The 18,461-nt window shown below is 44.2% G+C and overlaps 1 protein-coding gene across 4 annotated transcripts in view; it reads left to right on the top strand.

The window, feature by feature from the left end:
- Positions 1-362: 362 nt before the first annotated feature.
- The window catches only part of P3H2 (prolyl 3-hydroxylase 2), a 145,429-nt gene continuing 127,330 nt past the window's right edge, over positions 363-18,461 (top strand). For 2 of the 4 annotated variants that reach the window (XM_029069841.2, XM_029069839.2), the window contains exon 1: positions 416-873. In XM_029069841.2, coding sequence (XP_028925674.1) covers positions 574-873 — 300 coding nt within the window. In that variant the 5' untranslated portion in view covers positions 416-573. Of the gene's footprint in view, positions 874-18,461 lie in introns of all 4 variants that reach the window. The other 2 variants (XM_029069842.1, XM_029069840.2) reach the window with 2 other exon arrangements.

Below are 18,461 nucleotides of genomic sequence, written 5' to 3'. Positions count from 1 at the left end.
GGGCGGGTGGACATCAGCTGGGAAGACGAAGAGGGTGGACGGCAGCGGGGAGGGAGGCTGCCAGGTGGGCTGGCCGACTTGCTCTCGGCTGCAGGCGGAGCGTGCGCTCCGTGGGCGTCTCTTTAAGGCCCGCGGAGCCTCGGCCGAACTCCGACTTGGGCCCCTTTTGCGCCAGCGCCACCGCCACCGGAGCTCCCTGCGCTCCTCGTCTTTGCGCTTTCCTCTGCTCCCGGCTGCTCCCCCGCAGCCGCTCCCCGGGGGGCTTCTCGGGTCCGGCCGAGACCCCCCTCCCCTGCCCGCACCCCCTTGTCTCCCCTCCCCCCCCATCCCCGCCCCCCACCCTCCTTTCCCCCCGTCCCCCCGGTGCAGGGGCGCACGATGCTGGAGCGCTCCGGCCGGCTGGGGGCTCGGCTGGTCCTGCTGCTGCTGCTGCTGCTGTCGCGACTCGGCGGGCGGGAGGGGGTCGTCGGCGACCGGTCGGAGGGTCGGGAGCCGCTGCAGCCCTTCGACAGGCTGTACGACAGCGGCGTGGAGGCCTATTACAGCGGAGACTACCCGCGCGTCGTGCATTTGATGGAGAGGGCGCTGACCAGCTACCGGCGGCTGCGGGACGGACGCCTGCGCTGCCGCCTGCGCTGCCGAGCCGAGGTGCCCCTGGTGCCCCTGGTGCCCCCTCTGCCCCCGGAGACGACCCCCGGCCCCGCCGAGGAGCTGCGCTTCTTCGGCGCGGTGTTGCGCAGGGCGCTGTGCCTGCGCCAGTGCGAGCAGGAGGAGCTGGGCGGGCCCCCCTCCCGCCACCGGGCCAGCGACGAGGTCCGCACAGACTTCCATCGGAGGGTCCCCTACAACTACTTGCAGAGAGCCTACATCAAGGTACGGACCCGTTCTCTTCCTCCCCCAAAAAGCCCTCCCCACTTATTGAAGGCACCTCCTCCAAGGGGCCTTCCCAGATTAGTCCCCGCTCTTCCTCATCTCCCATTCCTTTCTGCATCACCCTGACGGCTCTCTCTCTTTGCTCTGCCCCCCCTCCCCTCCCCACAGCGCTTATGTATCTCTAACTGTATTTCTGTTTATGTCAGTTTAGTTGTATTGATATCTTGTCTCCCTGCTCATCTCCAGGCGGCTTTCCCAGATTAGTCCCCGCTCTTCCTCATCTCCCATTCCTTTCTGCATCACCCTGACTGCTTTCTCCCTTTGCTCTTCGCCTCTCTCCCTGCCCCACAGCGCTTATGAATCTCTCTGTAAGTGTAATCCTATTGATTCATTTAATAGTATTTATTGAGCGCTTACTATGTGCAGAGCACTGTACTAAGCGTCTGGAATGAACAAGTCGGTAACAGATAGGGACAGTCCCTGCCGTTTGACGGGCTTACAGTCTAATCGATGTCTGTCTCCCTGCACATCTCTTCCAAGGGGCCTTCCCAGGTCAGGCCCTGCTGTTCCTCATCTCCCACTCCCTTCTGCATCCCACTGACTACTCGCTCCCTTTGCTCCGCCCCCCCCCCCCCCCAGCACTTATGTATCTCTCCCTATTTCTGTTGATGTCAGTTTACTTGTATTGATGTCTGTCTCCCTGCACATCTCCTCCAAGGGGCCTTCACAGATCAGGCCCCACTCTTCCTCATCTCCCGCTCCCTTCTGCATCACCCTGACTACTCGGTCCCTTTACTCTGCCTCCCTCTCCCCACTCCACAGTATTTATGTATCTATTTGTATTGTATTTATTTCTATTTATGTCTGTTGACCTGTATTGATGTCTGTTTCCCTCCCACTCTAGACTGTGAGCTCGTTGTGGACAGGGATTGTCTCTTTATTGCTGTATTATACTTTCCCAAGCACTTAGTGCAGTGCTCTGCACACAGTAAGCTCTACAAATATGATTGAATGAACTTCCACCCCTCTGCCCATCAGCACTGTCCACCCTTTCACCTCCTTCTCATTTCTTACCTTCTTCTCCTTCCCCCATCCTGATGGCTATTCCCCACCGCCTGGTTTTTTTTTTTTCATTTTTTGACTTCATCCTTCCTTTCTCTTTCTATCCAAGGTCTATCCTTTCCCACTCCACTCTTAATAATGTTATTCCAACAGAGAAATGCTTGTCTTATGCTGTTGAGTTGTCTCCAATACATAGCGACTCCAAAGACACATCTCTCCCAGAACGCCTCACCTCGATCTGCACTCGTCCTGGTAGTGTATGCAGAGAGATGTTATTAGGAGGATAAACCATAGCACAGGTTTCTCTTCATCTTTCTTCAACCCTATCCCTAACTTTTGTCTCCCTGCCCCCCACCCCATAAAAAAACAGAAACAAAATAACAAAAAAAACCCAAAACCAAGCAATCTTGAAAGAATCACAAGGTATCAACCAAAGATTTCTTGGATATGGTATACTGACTGAGCCAGATAAGGATAAGAAATGCTTCTACTTTGGGCTTGAGTAGTTTTGCTGAGTATTGCAACTATCTTAGACTTTCACCCTAAGTGGGGGTATGGTAAGGAAAATCCACTTGGTTATAACTCTTCAAATAGGATGTTTTAGGTGTTTTTCATTTTATTTTATTTTTGCTTTATGAAAAAGGTTCACTCTTCTAGAGAAGTTCTTAAAGGTTCATTACATGCATATACCCGTGTGTGCCTCTCATACTGAAAGATGACCCTGGTAGGAAACTCGAGTGTGTGTGTGTGTGTGTGTGTGTGTTTTTAAAGGTTGAGGGACCCACAATCCCAGCCACACTTATGCTCACACACACCCTCACAAAGATGGTCTTGTGCTGTGCTGCTGTTTGTAACACTTGGCACTGCCTTCTCTTTATCTCGTTGTCTCAAGAACTTTATGAAGTTTCTGCTGGAAAGGAGTTGTTGCTTTCTTGTTTGCAGAACAAGTGTCTAGTTCTCTGCAATTGAGTCCTGGTTTTCAGCTAGATTGCAGCACTGCTTGAGGCTTTGCTTTATCTTTAAAATGTTTCCTATTCTCTGCTTTTGGTTCCCCAATTTCAGCACATCAGGCTTCTCATGCGTTCTCTTCAAGTGCCACTCCAATGCAACTTGTTTCAGCTGAGCATAGTTTCAGTGCCTGGATGCTGACAGGATCACAAGCAATCAGATTTTTGCCATTTAATGTTGAGTATAGCTTATGCGTTACACTGAAGTCAAGTGACACTCAAGGAGTCTTGATGTGGCACCTCTGAATTGTTCAGGTCTCACATCCATAGACAAAGTTGGACATACACACATGCTACAAACCTTGAGGCAAGAATATGTCTAAAGGGCACATAGAATTTCTTAATGTCATCCTGTTAAACACCTAGAAATATTTAGCTGTTTGGGCAGCTGTGAACTTGGAAGTGACTAACTTTAATTTTACCCTACTAGTTTGTCTGTGAAGCTTCAATTGCTGTGGCAGGCTTGGGGATGAGTTCTTTGTTGATGAGTTCCCTGGACATGGTGATAATACTCTTCCCTTATAATTAAATAATGACCCTTCTGTTTCAATCTCTGTTCTTGAGGGTCTGTTCCTCACAGTTTACTGTTCTGGCTCAGGATTTGCAGCTGTCTTTGCAAAGTTCAAGAGGGTCAAGGAATTCAAAGTGTATTTTGGAGATGACCTTTTTTTCTAGAATGATGAAAAGAGAACCAGTTCTGTGTGACTAAGTCATTTTATGCTGAGAATAAGTAGGATAGTGATCTGGGGCTGGGGAGAAGTCAGTTTGTGCCAAGGAGAAAACTTTAATCCCATAGATCCACTGGCTTGTTCTTGGAAATCAAATCTAGTATGCTGTTTTAACAAAAGCACATGTTAACTGGAGCTCTACTTTTCAGTGAATGATTGACATACCTTTCTGGTGATTCTGTGGAAATTAGTCACACCAAACAAAGAAAGGGATGTCAGTACCTGACAGCATAAAGACACCCTGTGTTGTTTTAAACCCAATCCACAACTGCATGTGGGTGGGGAGGAGTTCAACCCTGTTGCTAGGGACCCACAAAATTAATATTTGTCAGGTTTGCTCTCTGATAGTTCTGTAATACTTTCTGGGCAAGATTTCAATTCGTGGGGTTGACTGTAAAGGTTGCTAATGTCCAGTCCTATAAACATACAAGATGAAGTAATTATTTGAAGTGTTTTATTTTCACTCTTTATGCCTGTTGATTTCGCTCTCTGTTTCAGTTAGCTTTTGTGATACAAGGCTTTCATTTTGGTTTTCATCACTTTGAATTTCATTTTCCTCTTTATAGCACTGTGTAAATCAAACTGCATTTCTACAGGACAAGCACATCCATCCCTAGATGAAAAGTACATCAGTCACTGTCTTTTATTTGTTGGGGGATGGGGGGTGAAACCACAGATCATGATGTAGTTTTAATGACTGAGAGTTTCTTTGAGGCTTAGATGCTTCACATTCTTCCAGTGAGCTAGACACAGTTACAAACCACTTAGCAGCACCACGTCACAAAAATTACTCCTGATGTAGTCTTGGGAATCAGTGAAATTAGGGAAGTTTTTTTCAAAACTATAGCCCTAAGTACAAAGTAGAACAGTGAGATGTATTTTTAAGGGGGAAAAAATGCCCCCTCAACTACCAATTCTCTCAGATTAAATCAATAACTTTCTTCCCAGTCCCATTGCCAGAAATAGATTTGGGATATGGGTTGCTTCTTCACTGTGACTAATATTCTGATTATTTTTTAGTGTTCTTAAATTCTAAGACCTTCATATGTCTTGGGCTCCTGTCCTTCATCTCTTCCCCCATACCTATTCCCCTGCTCCCAATATTAGTGGATTTAACCAATGCATTACCTTTGTTAATGGTTTAATGCATAGCCATTGCCATGTTCACCACAGCTTTATGTAAATATCAATCAATTACATTGAGTTTACTGTGTGCAGAGCACTGCACTAAACACTTGGGAGAGTGCACTATAACAGAGTTAAGCCACACTTTCCCCACCCACAAGGAGATCGCAGTTTAGAGCAGGAGACATAGCCTTATACTCTCTAATTCCCCTATCTGAAATTTAATGTCTATTTTCCCCTTGAATCTTCAAGCTTCTAATGAGCAGGAATCATATCTACCTACTCTGCACACTGAAAGTGCTCTATAAATACCATTAATTTGATTTGGAAAACAAGTCAGAACTAAGTGCTGAAGCCCATGGGATGTACCTCTATGGTTCATTCAATCATATTGAGCACTTACTGTGTGCAAAGCACTGTACTAAGTGTTCGGGAAAGTAAAATATAACAGACACATTCCTCCCCACAACAAGCTCACAATCTAGGGTTGCTGTAACTCCAATTGTTAGAGGCTGTCCTTTTGCTTGACTCAGTTTACTCATGACCTAAGTAATCAGGTTCTCATGAGAACTGATTAGAATTTTATTTAACCCCAAAAGTTTTTTGCTCAGGCTTAGATCAGTTGCAACTTTGGTGCTGGGATGATGGGTTTTTTTTAAATGGTATTTAAGTGCTTACTATGTGTCAAACACTGTCCTAAGGCTGAGGTAGATACAAGTTAATTAGATTGGATCCAGTCCCAGCCCTTCATGGGGCTCACAGTCTGAGTAGGAAGGAGAACAGGAGAACTAAGGCTCAGAGAAGTTAAGTGATTTGCCCAAGGTCACACAGCAAGCATTTGCCAGAGCTGTGATTAGAACCGAGGTCCTCTGACTCCCAGGCCCTTGGTGGCATAGGGGATAGCCAAGGCCTGGGACTCCCAAGGTCATGGGTTCTACTCCCAGCTCTGCCACTTGTTTACTGTGTGACCTTGGGCAAGCCACTTAACTTCTCTGGGCCTCAGTTACCTCATCTGTAAAATGAAGATTGAGACTGTGAAGCCCCATGTGGGACAGGGATTCTGTCCAGCCTGATTTGTTTGTATCCACTCTAGTGCTTAGTTTAGTGCTTGGCACATAGTGGATGCATAACAAATACCACAGTTATTATTATTCTCTTTTCACTAGGCCATGCTGCATTTTCAAATTGGTGGCTTGTCCCCTGTGCCCTACACCAGGAGAGAAATTTATTTACTTAAGCTCTCCATATGGAAATGCTGCCCTTTTGCATGCCTCAGAAAATGCATTATTGGAATTGTTTTAAAAATATGTGGTGGTTTATTCCTGGAAACAGTATTCCTTGGAAACATGAGTTTGCTCAGTCTTCATAGACTTATTGTCTAGTATTTATTATAAAACTTGTTATAAAGTTATGACTGTTTTTTCACCACATGAGCAGCAACCCAGTCATATAAAACACTTCATAATCTAAACTAGCCATTACTTGTAAATGAGAGAAAAGGAAGGGCTGAAATACAGGCCATAATCTACCACTGCCCAGGGACTTTAAATCCATCACTGGAGAGGTGTGAGTACCTCTCAGTGACCATAAAAAGCATCCTATGAGGAAGTTTTGAAAGGGCATGTGAAGGAGACCAGACCTAAGAGAAACATGGGAGAAGTATCTGCCTAGCTATATGCATGCTATTTGATTTTTCTCCCCGTCCTTTGTATTCAGTGTTCAATCTCTCAGTTGGCACAAATCCTTAAAGGGCCATGAAAAGATCTCCCAGTTCATCAATTACACTTACCTTCAGTTACATATTCACACTAAATATCTAGACTGTTATTGCTGTCTCCAAGGGGCTGCTCTGGTTTTGTTTCCCAATTACACAAGTTAGGGTGAATGGATCTCTCCTTTAGGCAAGAAAACTAGATTGCAGGAGTAGTTTGCAGTCTTTCCCCTAGGCATCGTAGTTTCTGGGTGAGCAAAATGTTTTCACAGGAATTGAGCCACTTCACCTCTGACTCCTTCACACCCGCAAGGGCTGCCTGCTGTTGTCACTCTCCAGATATCTGCATTGATGCTGCATGTTTTCTAAAGCATGTTCAGTGTTTTTTCTCTTTATCTTCTATCTGACTCAGCCTCAACTGACCCTGGTTGATTCAGGTGGCTTTTAAAATATTTTTATTGTATCTGTTAAGCCTTTCTACCAGGCACTATACTAAGTTCTGGAGTAGATAGAAGCTAATCAGGTTGGATACAGACCATGTTCCACATGGGGTTCAAAATCTTAATACCTATTTTACAGATGGAATAATTGAGGCTCAGAGAAGTGAAGTGACTTGCCCAAGGTCACATAGACAAGTGGTGGAGCCGGGATTAGAACCCAGGTCCTTCTGACTCCCTGGCCTGTACTCTATCAATTAGGCCATGTTGTTTCTCATGGTTCGTTTGAATGAGTCTTCCACTCAAATGGAGAAGTCCTCCAAATGATTTTCTTTTGCTTTGAATTCAGTTCAGTCATGGAGGAATCAGCTATTGTAACTCGGTCCTCTCTTTGTTAATTCTGGAGTTACTGTCACTTATCTGCTCTGTGACCTTGAGCATGTCACTTCTCTGGGCCTCAGTTACCTCATCTGTAAAATAAGGATTGAGACTGTGAGCCCCATGTCGGACAGGGACTGTGTCCAATCCTTTTTGCTCATATCCACCCCAATGCTTAGTGCAGTGCCTGGCACATAGTAAGCACTTAACAAATACCACAATTACTATTATTCTGATTGGTTTTATTTGTAGCAAGCTTGTCCTTGTTTTTCTTTTTGAATTATTATTGTTTATCATATTTAAGCACTTATGTGCCAAGCACTGTTCTAAGCGCTGGGGTAGATACAAATTAATTCATTCATTCAATAGTATTTATTGAGCGCTTACTATGTGCAGAGCACTGTACTAAGCGCTTGGGATGAACAAGTCGGCAACAGATAGAGACAGTCCCTGCCGTTTGACGGGCTTACAGTCTAATCGGGGGAGACGGACAGACAAGAACAATGGCAATAAACAGCGTCAAGGGGAAGAACATCTCATAAAAACAATGGCAACTAAATAGAATCAAGGCGATGTACAATTCATTAACAAAATAAATAGGGTAACGAAAATATATACAGTTGAGCGGACGAGTACAGTGCTGTGGGGATGGGAAGGGAGAGGTGGAGGAGCAGAGGGAAGAGGGGAAAATGAGGCTTTAGCTGCGGAGAGGTAAAGGGGGGATGGCAGAGGGAGTAGAGGGGGAAGAGGAGCTCAGTCTGGGAAGGCCTCTTGGAGGAGGTGATTTTTAAGTAAGGTTTTGAAGAGGGAAAGAGAATCAGTTTGGCGGAGGTGAGGAGGGAGGGCGTTCCGGGACCGCGGGAGGACGTGACCCAGGGGTCGACGGCGGGATAGGCGAGACCGAGGGATGGTGAGGAGGTGGGCGGCAGAGGAGTGGAGCGTGCGGGGTGGGCGGTAGAAAGAGAGAAGGGAGGAGAGGTAGGAAGGGGCAAGGTGATGTACACCCTTGAAACCTAGAGTGAGGTGTTTTTGTTTGGAGCGGAGGTTGATAGGCAACCACTGGAGTTGTTTAAGAAGGGGAGTGACATGCCCAGATCGTTTCTGCAGGAAGATGAGCCGGGCAGCGGAGTGAAGAATAGACCGGAGCGGGGCGAGAGAGGAGGAAGGGAGGTCAGAGAGAAGGCTGACACGGTAGTCTAGCCGGGATATAACGAGAGCCCGTAGCAGTAAGGTAGCCGTTTGGGTGGAGAGGAAAGGGCGGATCTTGGCGATATTGTAGAGGTGAAACCGGCAGGTCTCGGTAACGGATAGGATGTGTGGGGTGAACGAGAGGGACGAGTCAAGGATGACACCGAGATTGCGGGCCCGAGAGACGGGAAGGATGGTCGTGCCATCCACGGTGATAGAGAAGTCTGGGAGCGGACCGGGTTTGGGAGGGAAGATGAGGAGCTCAGTCTTGCTCATGTTGAGTTTTAGGTGGCGGGCCGACATCCAGGTGGAGACGTCCCGGAGGCAGGAGGAGATGCGAGCCCAAAGGGAGGGGGAGAGGACAGGGGCGGAGATGTAGATCTGCGTGTCATCTGCGTAGAGATGGTAGTCGAAGCCGTGAGAGTGGATGAGTTCACCGAGGGAGTGAGTGTAAATGGATAACAGAAGAGGGCCAAGAACTGACCCTTGAGGAACTCCAACAGTTAAAGGATGGGAGGGGGAGGAGGCTCCAGCGAAGGAGACCGAGAATGATCGGCCAGAGAGGTAAGAGGAGAACCAGGAGAGGACAGAGTCCGTGAAGCCAAGGTGAGATAAGGTATGGAGGAGGAGGGGATGGTCGACAGTGTTGAACATAGTCCCTGTGCCACGTGGGGCTCACTGTCTCCCCATTTTACAAATGAGGTAACTGAGGCACAGTGAAGTGTCTTGCCCAACGACTTGTCCAAGGTCCACAGCAGACAAGTGCCAGAGCCGGTATTAGAACCCAGGTCCTGACTCCCAAGCCTGTGCTCTATCCTCTAGACCACACTGCTCTGGAACCTTTGTTTTCCACTACTAGGTTAAGACGGAGTCCACATTAGGTTAAGCAGTTCTCTCTCTAACTTTCAGAGTGGTGAATGGATGAATCGAGTTCTTCTGACCTGCTACTTTTCCTATGACAGTCGTCTATCTTCCTGACACTTCTTCATTGTTGCTTTCAATCCCTCTGCTGCTTCCACTTCTGCTTCCACTGAGGTTTCCCATTCCTTCCATTCCTGTACCTGCTTTTCTCTCCAGCTCTCTATTTGGTTAGGCCTTTAGGGAAGTTAGATTGGAAAATAGCTCCAATCCCAGGGCCCAGTTCTTTCCAGACAATAATTATAATGTCTCAAGTAGTTTAAGTATTGGTTCTATTGCAGGAGGGTCAAGTTCATCTTAAAACCTAGGCATGTATTTTTCATCGAAGTCCTTACTCTTATAAAGAAAACTCTAAGTTGTAGCAGATGTCAACAGTGACGTGGTGAACAAGTGCACCTGGTGTTTCTTAAAGTCAGCAATTTACCTTCCAGTTTGAGTAAAGGAACTGAGCTGTTTGCTGTGTAAGCCCGCTGTCCTCACTGAAGGCAGTTCTGAGGCTGGAGGATAAATTGGAGCAGGTGTTGCCAGTGAAGTAGCAATGTATTTCAGACAAGTCGCTTAGGTGGTGGAAGTTTATCCATTCTCCTTTCTGCCATAGTCAAATGGTAATGTTCCAGTTCAAGGTTTCTCATGAAAGAATTCAGATGAGTTCTGGAGGAAGCAGGATTCTTCAACATGCAAGCCCTTGATTACATACCGGATGAGGTTGCTTTATCTAGTGTTGTAAGGAATAACCTCAGCTAATTGACTGAGGATGTTCAGGGACTGGCCAGTTCAATTTTTATCTGAGCCTCAAGATCAGTCTGATGCTTTATCATTTTATGTTTATGGTATTCATTAAGTGCTTACTACATGTCAGGCACAGTACTAAGATCTGGGCTAGATTCAAGATAATAGAGCTGGACACAGTACTTGTCCCACTTGGGCCTCACAGTTCCTATTTTACAAATGAGGTAACTGAGACACAGAGAAGTTGAGATTTGCCCAAGGTCACACAGTAGACAAATGATGGAGCTGAGATTAGAACGCAGATCTTCTAACTCTTATGCCCATGCTCTTTCCAGTAAGCCATATTGCTTCTTGATTTCTATAAAGGTCTCCTTTTTTTCCAGTTGAAATTAGCTAAACCAATGTATTCCTTGAAGAAAATGAGCCTTGTGAAGGTCCATTCCTAGTGATGTAAGGAATAACCTCAGTATCTGAGAAATGGCACACAGATTGAGTGATGGGGTGAGAAAAGAAGATTATGGATTTTAGGTTCATGCCTTTTCCAGGGTAAAGGGAGCTTGGGATATGAATGAGAGTGCCATCTTCAATGCTAATGAATGTTCATGAGAGTTTTTTGGAGAAATAATACCTAAAAATCCGAGGAGCTAAATCTTTATTACACTCCTATATTTCATCAAACCTCGTAACAGGCTTATGACTTGGACAAGGATCAGATATTATCACCATTTTCCAGGTGGAGAAACTGAGGCACCATTACCTTCTCCAAGGTCTGTCAGAATGAGTTACAACTAATAGTGCACTTTTGTACCCTTGTAGTTGTTTCCTCTTGTTATTTATTAATTTAGAGACTGTCAGAAATTAGTATTTGTGAGACACAACTAATCCCATGAATTGCTGACAGGGGGAGACTGGATTTGAGACTTTGGATAGTTTCTCAGATTGATGCTAGTGGTATTTCCTGGGAGAGGCTGGCCACAGTGAGTCAGTGACAGTTCATGGTTATTTCTCCAAATCATTTCTCCCAGGCTCTAGTTAGGTCTCTAAGGCTCTGTATCCTTTTGGCATCCCAGAACATCCTTGGGCACACCCATTTCAGACTCCTAAAACCCCCAGGCGTAGGTGTTTTGGGGGCTGCTGGGCAGCGTAAACATCCATCAGGCAGGTAGCTTACACACCCACAGACCCTGGGGTACTTTAGAGCTGCTTCCTGAGTGTCTGACCAGTTGGTACCAGAATCCCTCTCCCCTTGAGTTCTGATTTGTTTGATGGTTGGCAGATTGTGGAAATATTAATTTGTAGCTAAGCTCCTGGGGGAGGAAAGATTCTAGAAATTCCAGCCTCACCAAGGCTTGGATTTTCACCCTCAGGTCAGTCCTCGTGAGAAACCAATTTTTCTGAAACAATGGTGGGGTGGGGGGGAAAGGGAGGGAGATGGGAGGGTCTCAACTGCCCAGTGATTTGAATCCTAACATTAGAAAACAATTACAAATTTTTAAAAGGACTTGGATAAGGTGAAGGAGATGCAAAGGAAAATAAAAATAGCTTCTAAAAAGAAAAATTAAAGGAGTTAGGGTTGTTTAACCTGAGGAAGGAAAGGCTAGAAGTAATCGTAATAGTATTATTTATTGAGCATCCACTAGGTGCAATGCTGTATACTTAGTGCTTGGGAAATACTAAACAGTCAAGTACCATACTCACAAGGAACTTTCATTCCAATGGGGGAGTGGGACATAAAAGTATTTACAGTGTTTTCAGGGTAAATTCATTCAATCATATTTATTGAGCACTTACTGTGTGCAAAGCACTGTACTGAGCATTTAATAACTGGCTTAACTGACTGCACAGTTGAATAAATGTGTATAAATATGCTGGAAATAAATCAGGGAAGGCATGCTGGGGCCAGGAGGTTTAAGGAGAACTTTGAGTATGGAGAGGTCTGTGTTATTTGTTATGCATGGGAAGCAGCATGGCTCAGTGCAAAGAGCCCGGGCTTGAGAGTCAGAGGTCATGGGTTCGAATGCCAGCTCTGCCACTTGTCAGCTGTGTGACTGTGGGCAAGTCACTTAACTTTTCTGTGCCTCAGTTACCTCATCTGTAAAATGGGGATTAAGACTGTGAGCCTCTCATGGGACAACCTGATTATCCTGTGTCTAACCCAGTGCTTAGAACAGTGCTCTGCATATAGCGCTTAACAAATAACATTATTATTATGATGATGATGAATTTGGTAGGGAGGTATTTCCAAGCCAGCAAAAAAACATAATAATAATAATGTTGGTATTTGTTAAGCGCTTACTATGTGCCGAGCACTGTTCTAAGCGCTGGGGTAGACATAGGGGAATCAGGTTGTCCCACGTGGGGCTCACAGTCTTAATCCCCATTTTACAGATGAGGGAACTGAGGCGCAGAGAAGTGAAGTGACTTGCCCACAGTCACACAGCCGACAAGTGGCAGAGCTGGGATTCGAACTCATGAGCCCTGACTCCAAAGCCCGTGCTCTTTCCACTGAGCCATGAGAGAAGGGATGAAGGTGGGAAAGTTGAAACCAAAAAAACAAAATGAATAAAGAAGAGAGTGGGTTGGAATAGTTGTGACAAAAGCTGATTTTGATTTAGGGTAATTTGGGTGGAAAGTCTTGAAGCCAAGTGTGGAGGCACTGTGGACTAGTGGAAAGAATATGTGATGAGAAGCCAAGAGACCATAGTTCATTCAGTTGTATTTCTAATCCCAGCTCCTCTGCTGGCCTACTCTGGGACTTTGGACAAGTCACTGAACCTGCTGGGGCTTCAGTCTTCTCATCTGTAAAATGGGGATAAATGGGGATAAGATAATAGTGAGCCCTGTTTGGAACAGGATCTGTGAATGCTCTCAACGTTTTTTTTTTTTTAACCACCAGTGCTTAACATATAGTATGTGCTTAGTAAAGACTCTAATGATTTTAAGAATAATAATGAGACATTTTTGCTTTAAGGGGTGGGATATGGAGAACAAAGAAGAGAGGTATGGTACTTTCAGGAAACGGTCCTTATAGCACCGAGAAGTACCAGCTAGAGAGGGGAAAGGCAGGAAGGCCAGCAGGGAGGTTAATGGGTCGCACCAAGTATTAGAGCATTTTGATAGGGAAGATGATGACCAGTGAGCCTCTAAGGACTGCAAATGGGTTTAAATTAAAGCAAGGGACTTTTGGCTGGAAGAATTTGGAAGACTTTCTTGACTCTTCATTCAATTGTATTTGAGTGCATACTGTGTGCAGAGCACTGTACTAAGCATTTGGGAGAGTATAGTACAACAGTAAATAGGCACATTCCCTGTCCACAGTGAGCTTAGATTTGAGAAGTGGAGACAGACATTAATATAAATAAATAAATTACAGATATTTACCTAAGTGCTGAGGGCTGGGAGGGAAAATGAATAAAGGGAGCAAGCCAGGGTGATACAGAAGGTAGTGGGAGAAGAGGAAAGGAAGGCTTGTTGATGATGAGATATTGGAATGGGCTAACAAGGAAGGTTATGGAGTTTCCATTTCTGGAGATGTTTTCTTTTTTTAAAATAAGTCAACCATCTGTTTTAGATGGTTTAGTCATTCATCTATGTGGAGGTAGAGGGCTGGATGTAACCTCCTGTGGTCACTTCCAGCTCTGCTATTCTATGATGCAATACTTTATAAAGCTGCCAGAGAGAGAAGCAGGGAAAGGATATTCAATTTCAAAACAAAAAGAATAGTTGCTCTATTAAATGCTTACTATGTGCCAGACACTCTACTAAGCATTGGGGTAGATACAAGATAATCGGGTTGGACAGTCCTTGACCCACTTAGGGCTCACAGTCTTAATCCCCATTTTTACAAATGAGGGAGCTGAGGTACAGAGAAGTGAAGTGACTTGCCCAAGGTCACATAGCAGACAAGTGGAGGAACTGGGATTAGATCCCAGCTCCCCTGCTTGTTAGCTGTGTGACTTTGGGCAAGTCACTTCACTTCTCTGTGCCTGTTACCTCATCTGTAAAATGGGGATTAAAACTGTGAGCCCCACGTGGGACAACCTGATCACCTTGTATCCCCCCAGCGCTTAGATCAGTGCTTTGCACATAGTAAGCGCTTAATAAATACCATTATTATTATTATTATTATTATTAACTCGGGTCCTCTGACTCCCAAACCTATGCTCTTTCCACTAGGCCATGCTAGGGAGTCCACCGTCCTCTAAATTATACCCTTTAAATTTGGAAAATTAATTTAGTTAGGGATCTGAATTGACATTAGTTGGTGTTGATGCATAAAAAGGGGATATTTTAAATAAGAATGAGAACACCAACAAAATTTCACCATGCTATTTGACTCTGTACCAGCTGTCAACTGGAAAAACTCAAAACAGGAAGATGAGCCAGAAGAGGACTACAGGTCTGGAGCCAAAAACAGATTATCTTATCTAAAATAAGGAAATGTTTTTGTCTTAAGAAAAACAATTCTTCCTTTATTCATAAACTTTTTACAGAATGAAAACTTGATATGACATGCACCACTAAATAATCTTTCCTATTTCATGTTGAGGGTTTGAGCAATAAAGTCAAAGCTTTTATGATAATTTAAAGAAAAATGCATTGTTTCAAGGGTTCACAGAACTCCTTGGCATTTTGGAATTAAAGGCACAGATGTCCCATTCAAGTAACCAAACTTAATACTTGTTTGTGTTTCTTGTTTTACTTGGTTTTATTATTTATTTTAAAAAGATGCTGGACTTCTATTTGGTACTTGCCCTTTACCTTGGTAGTACTATCAGGCCACTTGCCTGCTTTGTGATCTTGGGCAAATCAGTTAACTTCTCTTTGCCTTAGTTTCCTCATCTGCAAAAAGGGGATTCAACAGAAATTCATTCATTCAATAGTATTTATTGATCGCTTACTATGGGCAGAGCACTGTGCTAAGCACTTGGAATGTACAATTCGGCAACAGAGACAATCCCTGCCCAATAACGGGCTCACACTCTGAACCCGGGGAGCAATTCTCCCTTCCACTTAGACTGTGAGCCTCAGGTGGGACAGGAACTGTGCCAAACCTGATTATCTTGTATCTACCCCAGTGCATAGTACATGCTTGGCACAAAAAAGGGCTTAAGAAGTGCCTTAAAAAAAAAAAAAAAGAAAAAAAGGCTGCCAAACTAGGAAAGCCCCACAGAAAATCAAATGGCAAAAGTTCAAAAAAAAGTGATAACTCAATGTTGGGATGTGGGTTCTTTGTGTCATAGCTGGTCCTGGCCCTCTTAGAACATAGGGTAGTGGAAGGCAAGTGCCTAGCCTATGGGTAGACAAATATTTCAGTTGGATGGTCTCTTCACAAGTCTTTGAAAGCCACTAATGACCTTTAAGGTTTGACTGTGGAGGGTTGGATGAACCTGCAGGTGATCATCATCATTTGCAGGGTAGAGAGTTATCTCATATTAATTATGATATTTAAGTGCTTACTATGTGCCAAGCATTGTACCAAGTGCTGGGGTAGGCACAGAATAATCAGGTTCCACATGGGCCTCACAGTCCAAGTAGGAGAGAAAACAAGTACTGAATCATCATTTTGCAGATGAGGGGACTGAGGCATAGAGAGTGAAGTGACTTGTCCAAGGTCACAGAGCAGACAAGTGGCAGAGCCTCTGACTCCCAGACCTTGATCTTCCATTAGGCCGTGCTACTTCCCTTCATATTGATTTGGTGGTACAACTGAGCTTGTTACAGTATAAGTGAGCTAGTCCAACTCTTGTCAACTTGCCAGCATTCTTCTTACTGATGGGATGTAAGAATAACTTGTTTCTTTTCAAACCAAAAACAGACCCCATCTCTTCAGAAGGTCATCTGGATATGGTAGGATCCTGAAGCCAGTCACCCATCATGATGAAGCTTGTTGTTGCTATTATTCCCCTTCAAGAAATTCCCAACACTTTCCACTCCCACAAATCCTAGGGATCCCAGGACAGCCAGTTGCTAATGTTTAGTCAGGTATAAACATTTGTTACTAGTCTCCTAGGGTCCTTTAATCTTGCCTGTGGCTAACTTTAACTGCTTTTGGTACCTATTTTAATGTGACGCATGCTTTGTGTGTGTCTACCTGTAAGAGCTGATGAAAAGTTGTTGGGGAGAGGTGGTTTAGAAGGAAATGACATGCAGCAGGATAGCATTCCCTGGCACAGTATACACATCAGAGACCTCGTTGAGGCTTGCTGAGGACATAACTGCCCTTCGGCGACACAGAGCTGAGTTTCCCCGCCTTTCTCTCAGCACCCTTAATTTCAACTCACGTGATCTTTATAAGTTGCTCAGCCAAAAAACACAGTCGTCTGGTGGAAAATTTTGCCTCTGTCATTTGGGAAAATAACTTGTTCCTTCTGTTCTGTGTCCTTTTCAGATCAGCTGACCTCCTGAAATTATTTTTCTGCCCTTTATTCTCTGTTTTTCCACTCTGTGCCTTTTTCGCTACATAATCCCCCATCCCCCCCATCACCACCCAGTATTTATTTCCTCTTCCCAACTTGTTAAATACTTTTTTTATGTGCCTTTATTCCAGAGCTTTTATATGAGTTTCTGTTACACCAGTATCACTCTTAGTTTTACTGAAGAAGACATTACTGACAGAATTCCTAGTGGTAGCACAATGGGAGTGGAAAAGGATGGTAAAAGGGTGATTTTTTTTTTTTTTGGTGCAGTTTCACAGTCACTGTCCCCCACCTCACTCCAAAGCCCTGTTTTTTCCCCACCCCCCCACATACATGTACTGTAGTGGAACTGATAAAATGGGAAAAGACTAGACTATGGCAACAGAGGAGAAAGTCAGAGGGAGACAGGATTAAATGACTGGCTGAAATACAATTCAATTAGTACTCATCAAAGCAATATCTCCATAGTCTTTTGTAGTGTAAGCCCATTTGCCACACACCAGCCCAGGTGAATGGGTCTTAGGCCTTCCACCCAGTTGAGTATATCCATCCTCCCCATGTCTCATACTGAAGTACAGTACTTACCAAAGAGGCTTTTTTTTTTTGTCTCAACTAGCAACCTATTCTGATTCTTACTACTACTACTTTTTGCCAAACACATTATTTTAATATACGAATGTTACTTTAATCTCCTAATAGTCTGCAATCACTACCCAAACTTATTTCAGATGTTACCTATGAGAGAAGTTATTCAGAAGGCTAACAGTGCTCATTTCTCTAGACTGTGAGGTCAGTGTGGGCAAGAAATGTGTTGCTGTACTGTACTCTCCCAAGTGCTTAGTTCAGTGCTTTGCATGTAGTAAGTACTCATTAAATATGATTGAATAGTGCTGCTGTGTTAACTAAATATGCTTATATATTATATAAGTGAAAATCTTGCCTCAATTTTCTGTTTTTTTCCCTACTTTTAAGAGCTGGAGAGAATCTGCAAATGCAATAATTATAATAATTTTGGTATTTACTTGCTTACTATGTGCCAGGCACTGTACTAAACACTGAGGTGGATACAAGAAAATTGGGTTGGACACAGTCCCTGTCCCACATGGGGCTCACAGTCTCAATCCCCATTTTACAGATGAGGGAACTGAGGCACAGATAAAGTGACTTGCCCAAGGCCACACAGCAGACAAGTAGTGGAGCTGGGATTAGAACCTTACTTCCAGGCCTGAGTTCTCTGTGCTCGGCCCCAACACCACAATAATATACCCTTCTTTCTTTCCTGATCCCTCCCACTCTCTCTCTCTCTTTTTTTTTTTTTTAACCCTTTTCTTTTCCTCCACCACCCCATCTCCTTTACTTAATGTCTAATTTATAGGAATGGGGAAAGCAGCTGAGAAGTATGCTGATCTCTCTCCATTTAGATGACATCTTTACAAGTCCCATCTATACTTGGCTCACTAAATCAGAAACCTTGGGAAGATGGAGGGAGCATTTAGAACAAAGAGGAAAATAGTTGACTTCAGCACACCTTTTTACCCAGTTTGGGGAGAAAAGGGGAGTACATAATAAAATTCATATAGCCCTCACATTTGCATGGGGCTTTTTAAAGTGACTCGTGACCAAAGACAAGATGTGGGAAATTATTGTATTGCACCATTCTGCTTCATGTTAAATTTTTTAAAACTACTATTAATTCTGTGATAATATGAATATCAGGACCTTTTATTTATGAAGGGATTGACAGAACACTGCAATGTAAATTAATGAAAGGATTCTGCGATAGTCCTATCATCCATTTTTTCTTTTTAACCAACAAGCAACTGAGAACTTCCTCTCATCTTCCTTCAAATTAAATCTGCTTCTTGATGAGAAATCTGCTTCTGAGC

The sequence above is a fragment of the Ornithorhynchus anatinus genome, chromosome 7, assembly GCF_004115215.2.
Source record: "Ornithorhynchus anatinus isolate Pmale09 chromosome 7, mOrnAna1.pri.v4, whole genome shotgun sequence".
NCBI classification, from domain to species: domain Eukaryota; kingdom Metazoa; phylum Chordata; class Mammalia; order Monotremata; family Ornithorhynchidae; genus Ornithorhynchus; species Ornithorhynchus anatinus.
The sequence above is the reverse complement of the archived record's forward strand: the minus strand, read 5'-3'. Positions and strand labels throughout refer to the sequence as shown.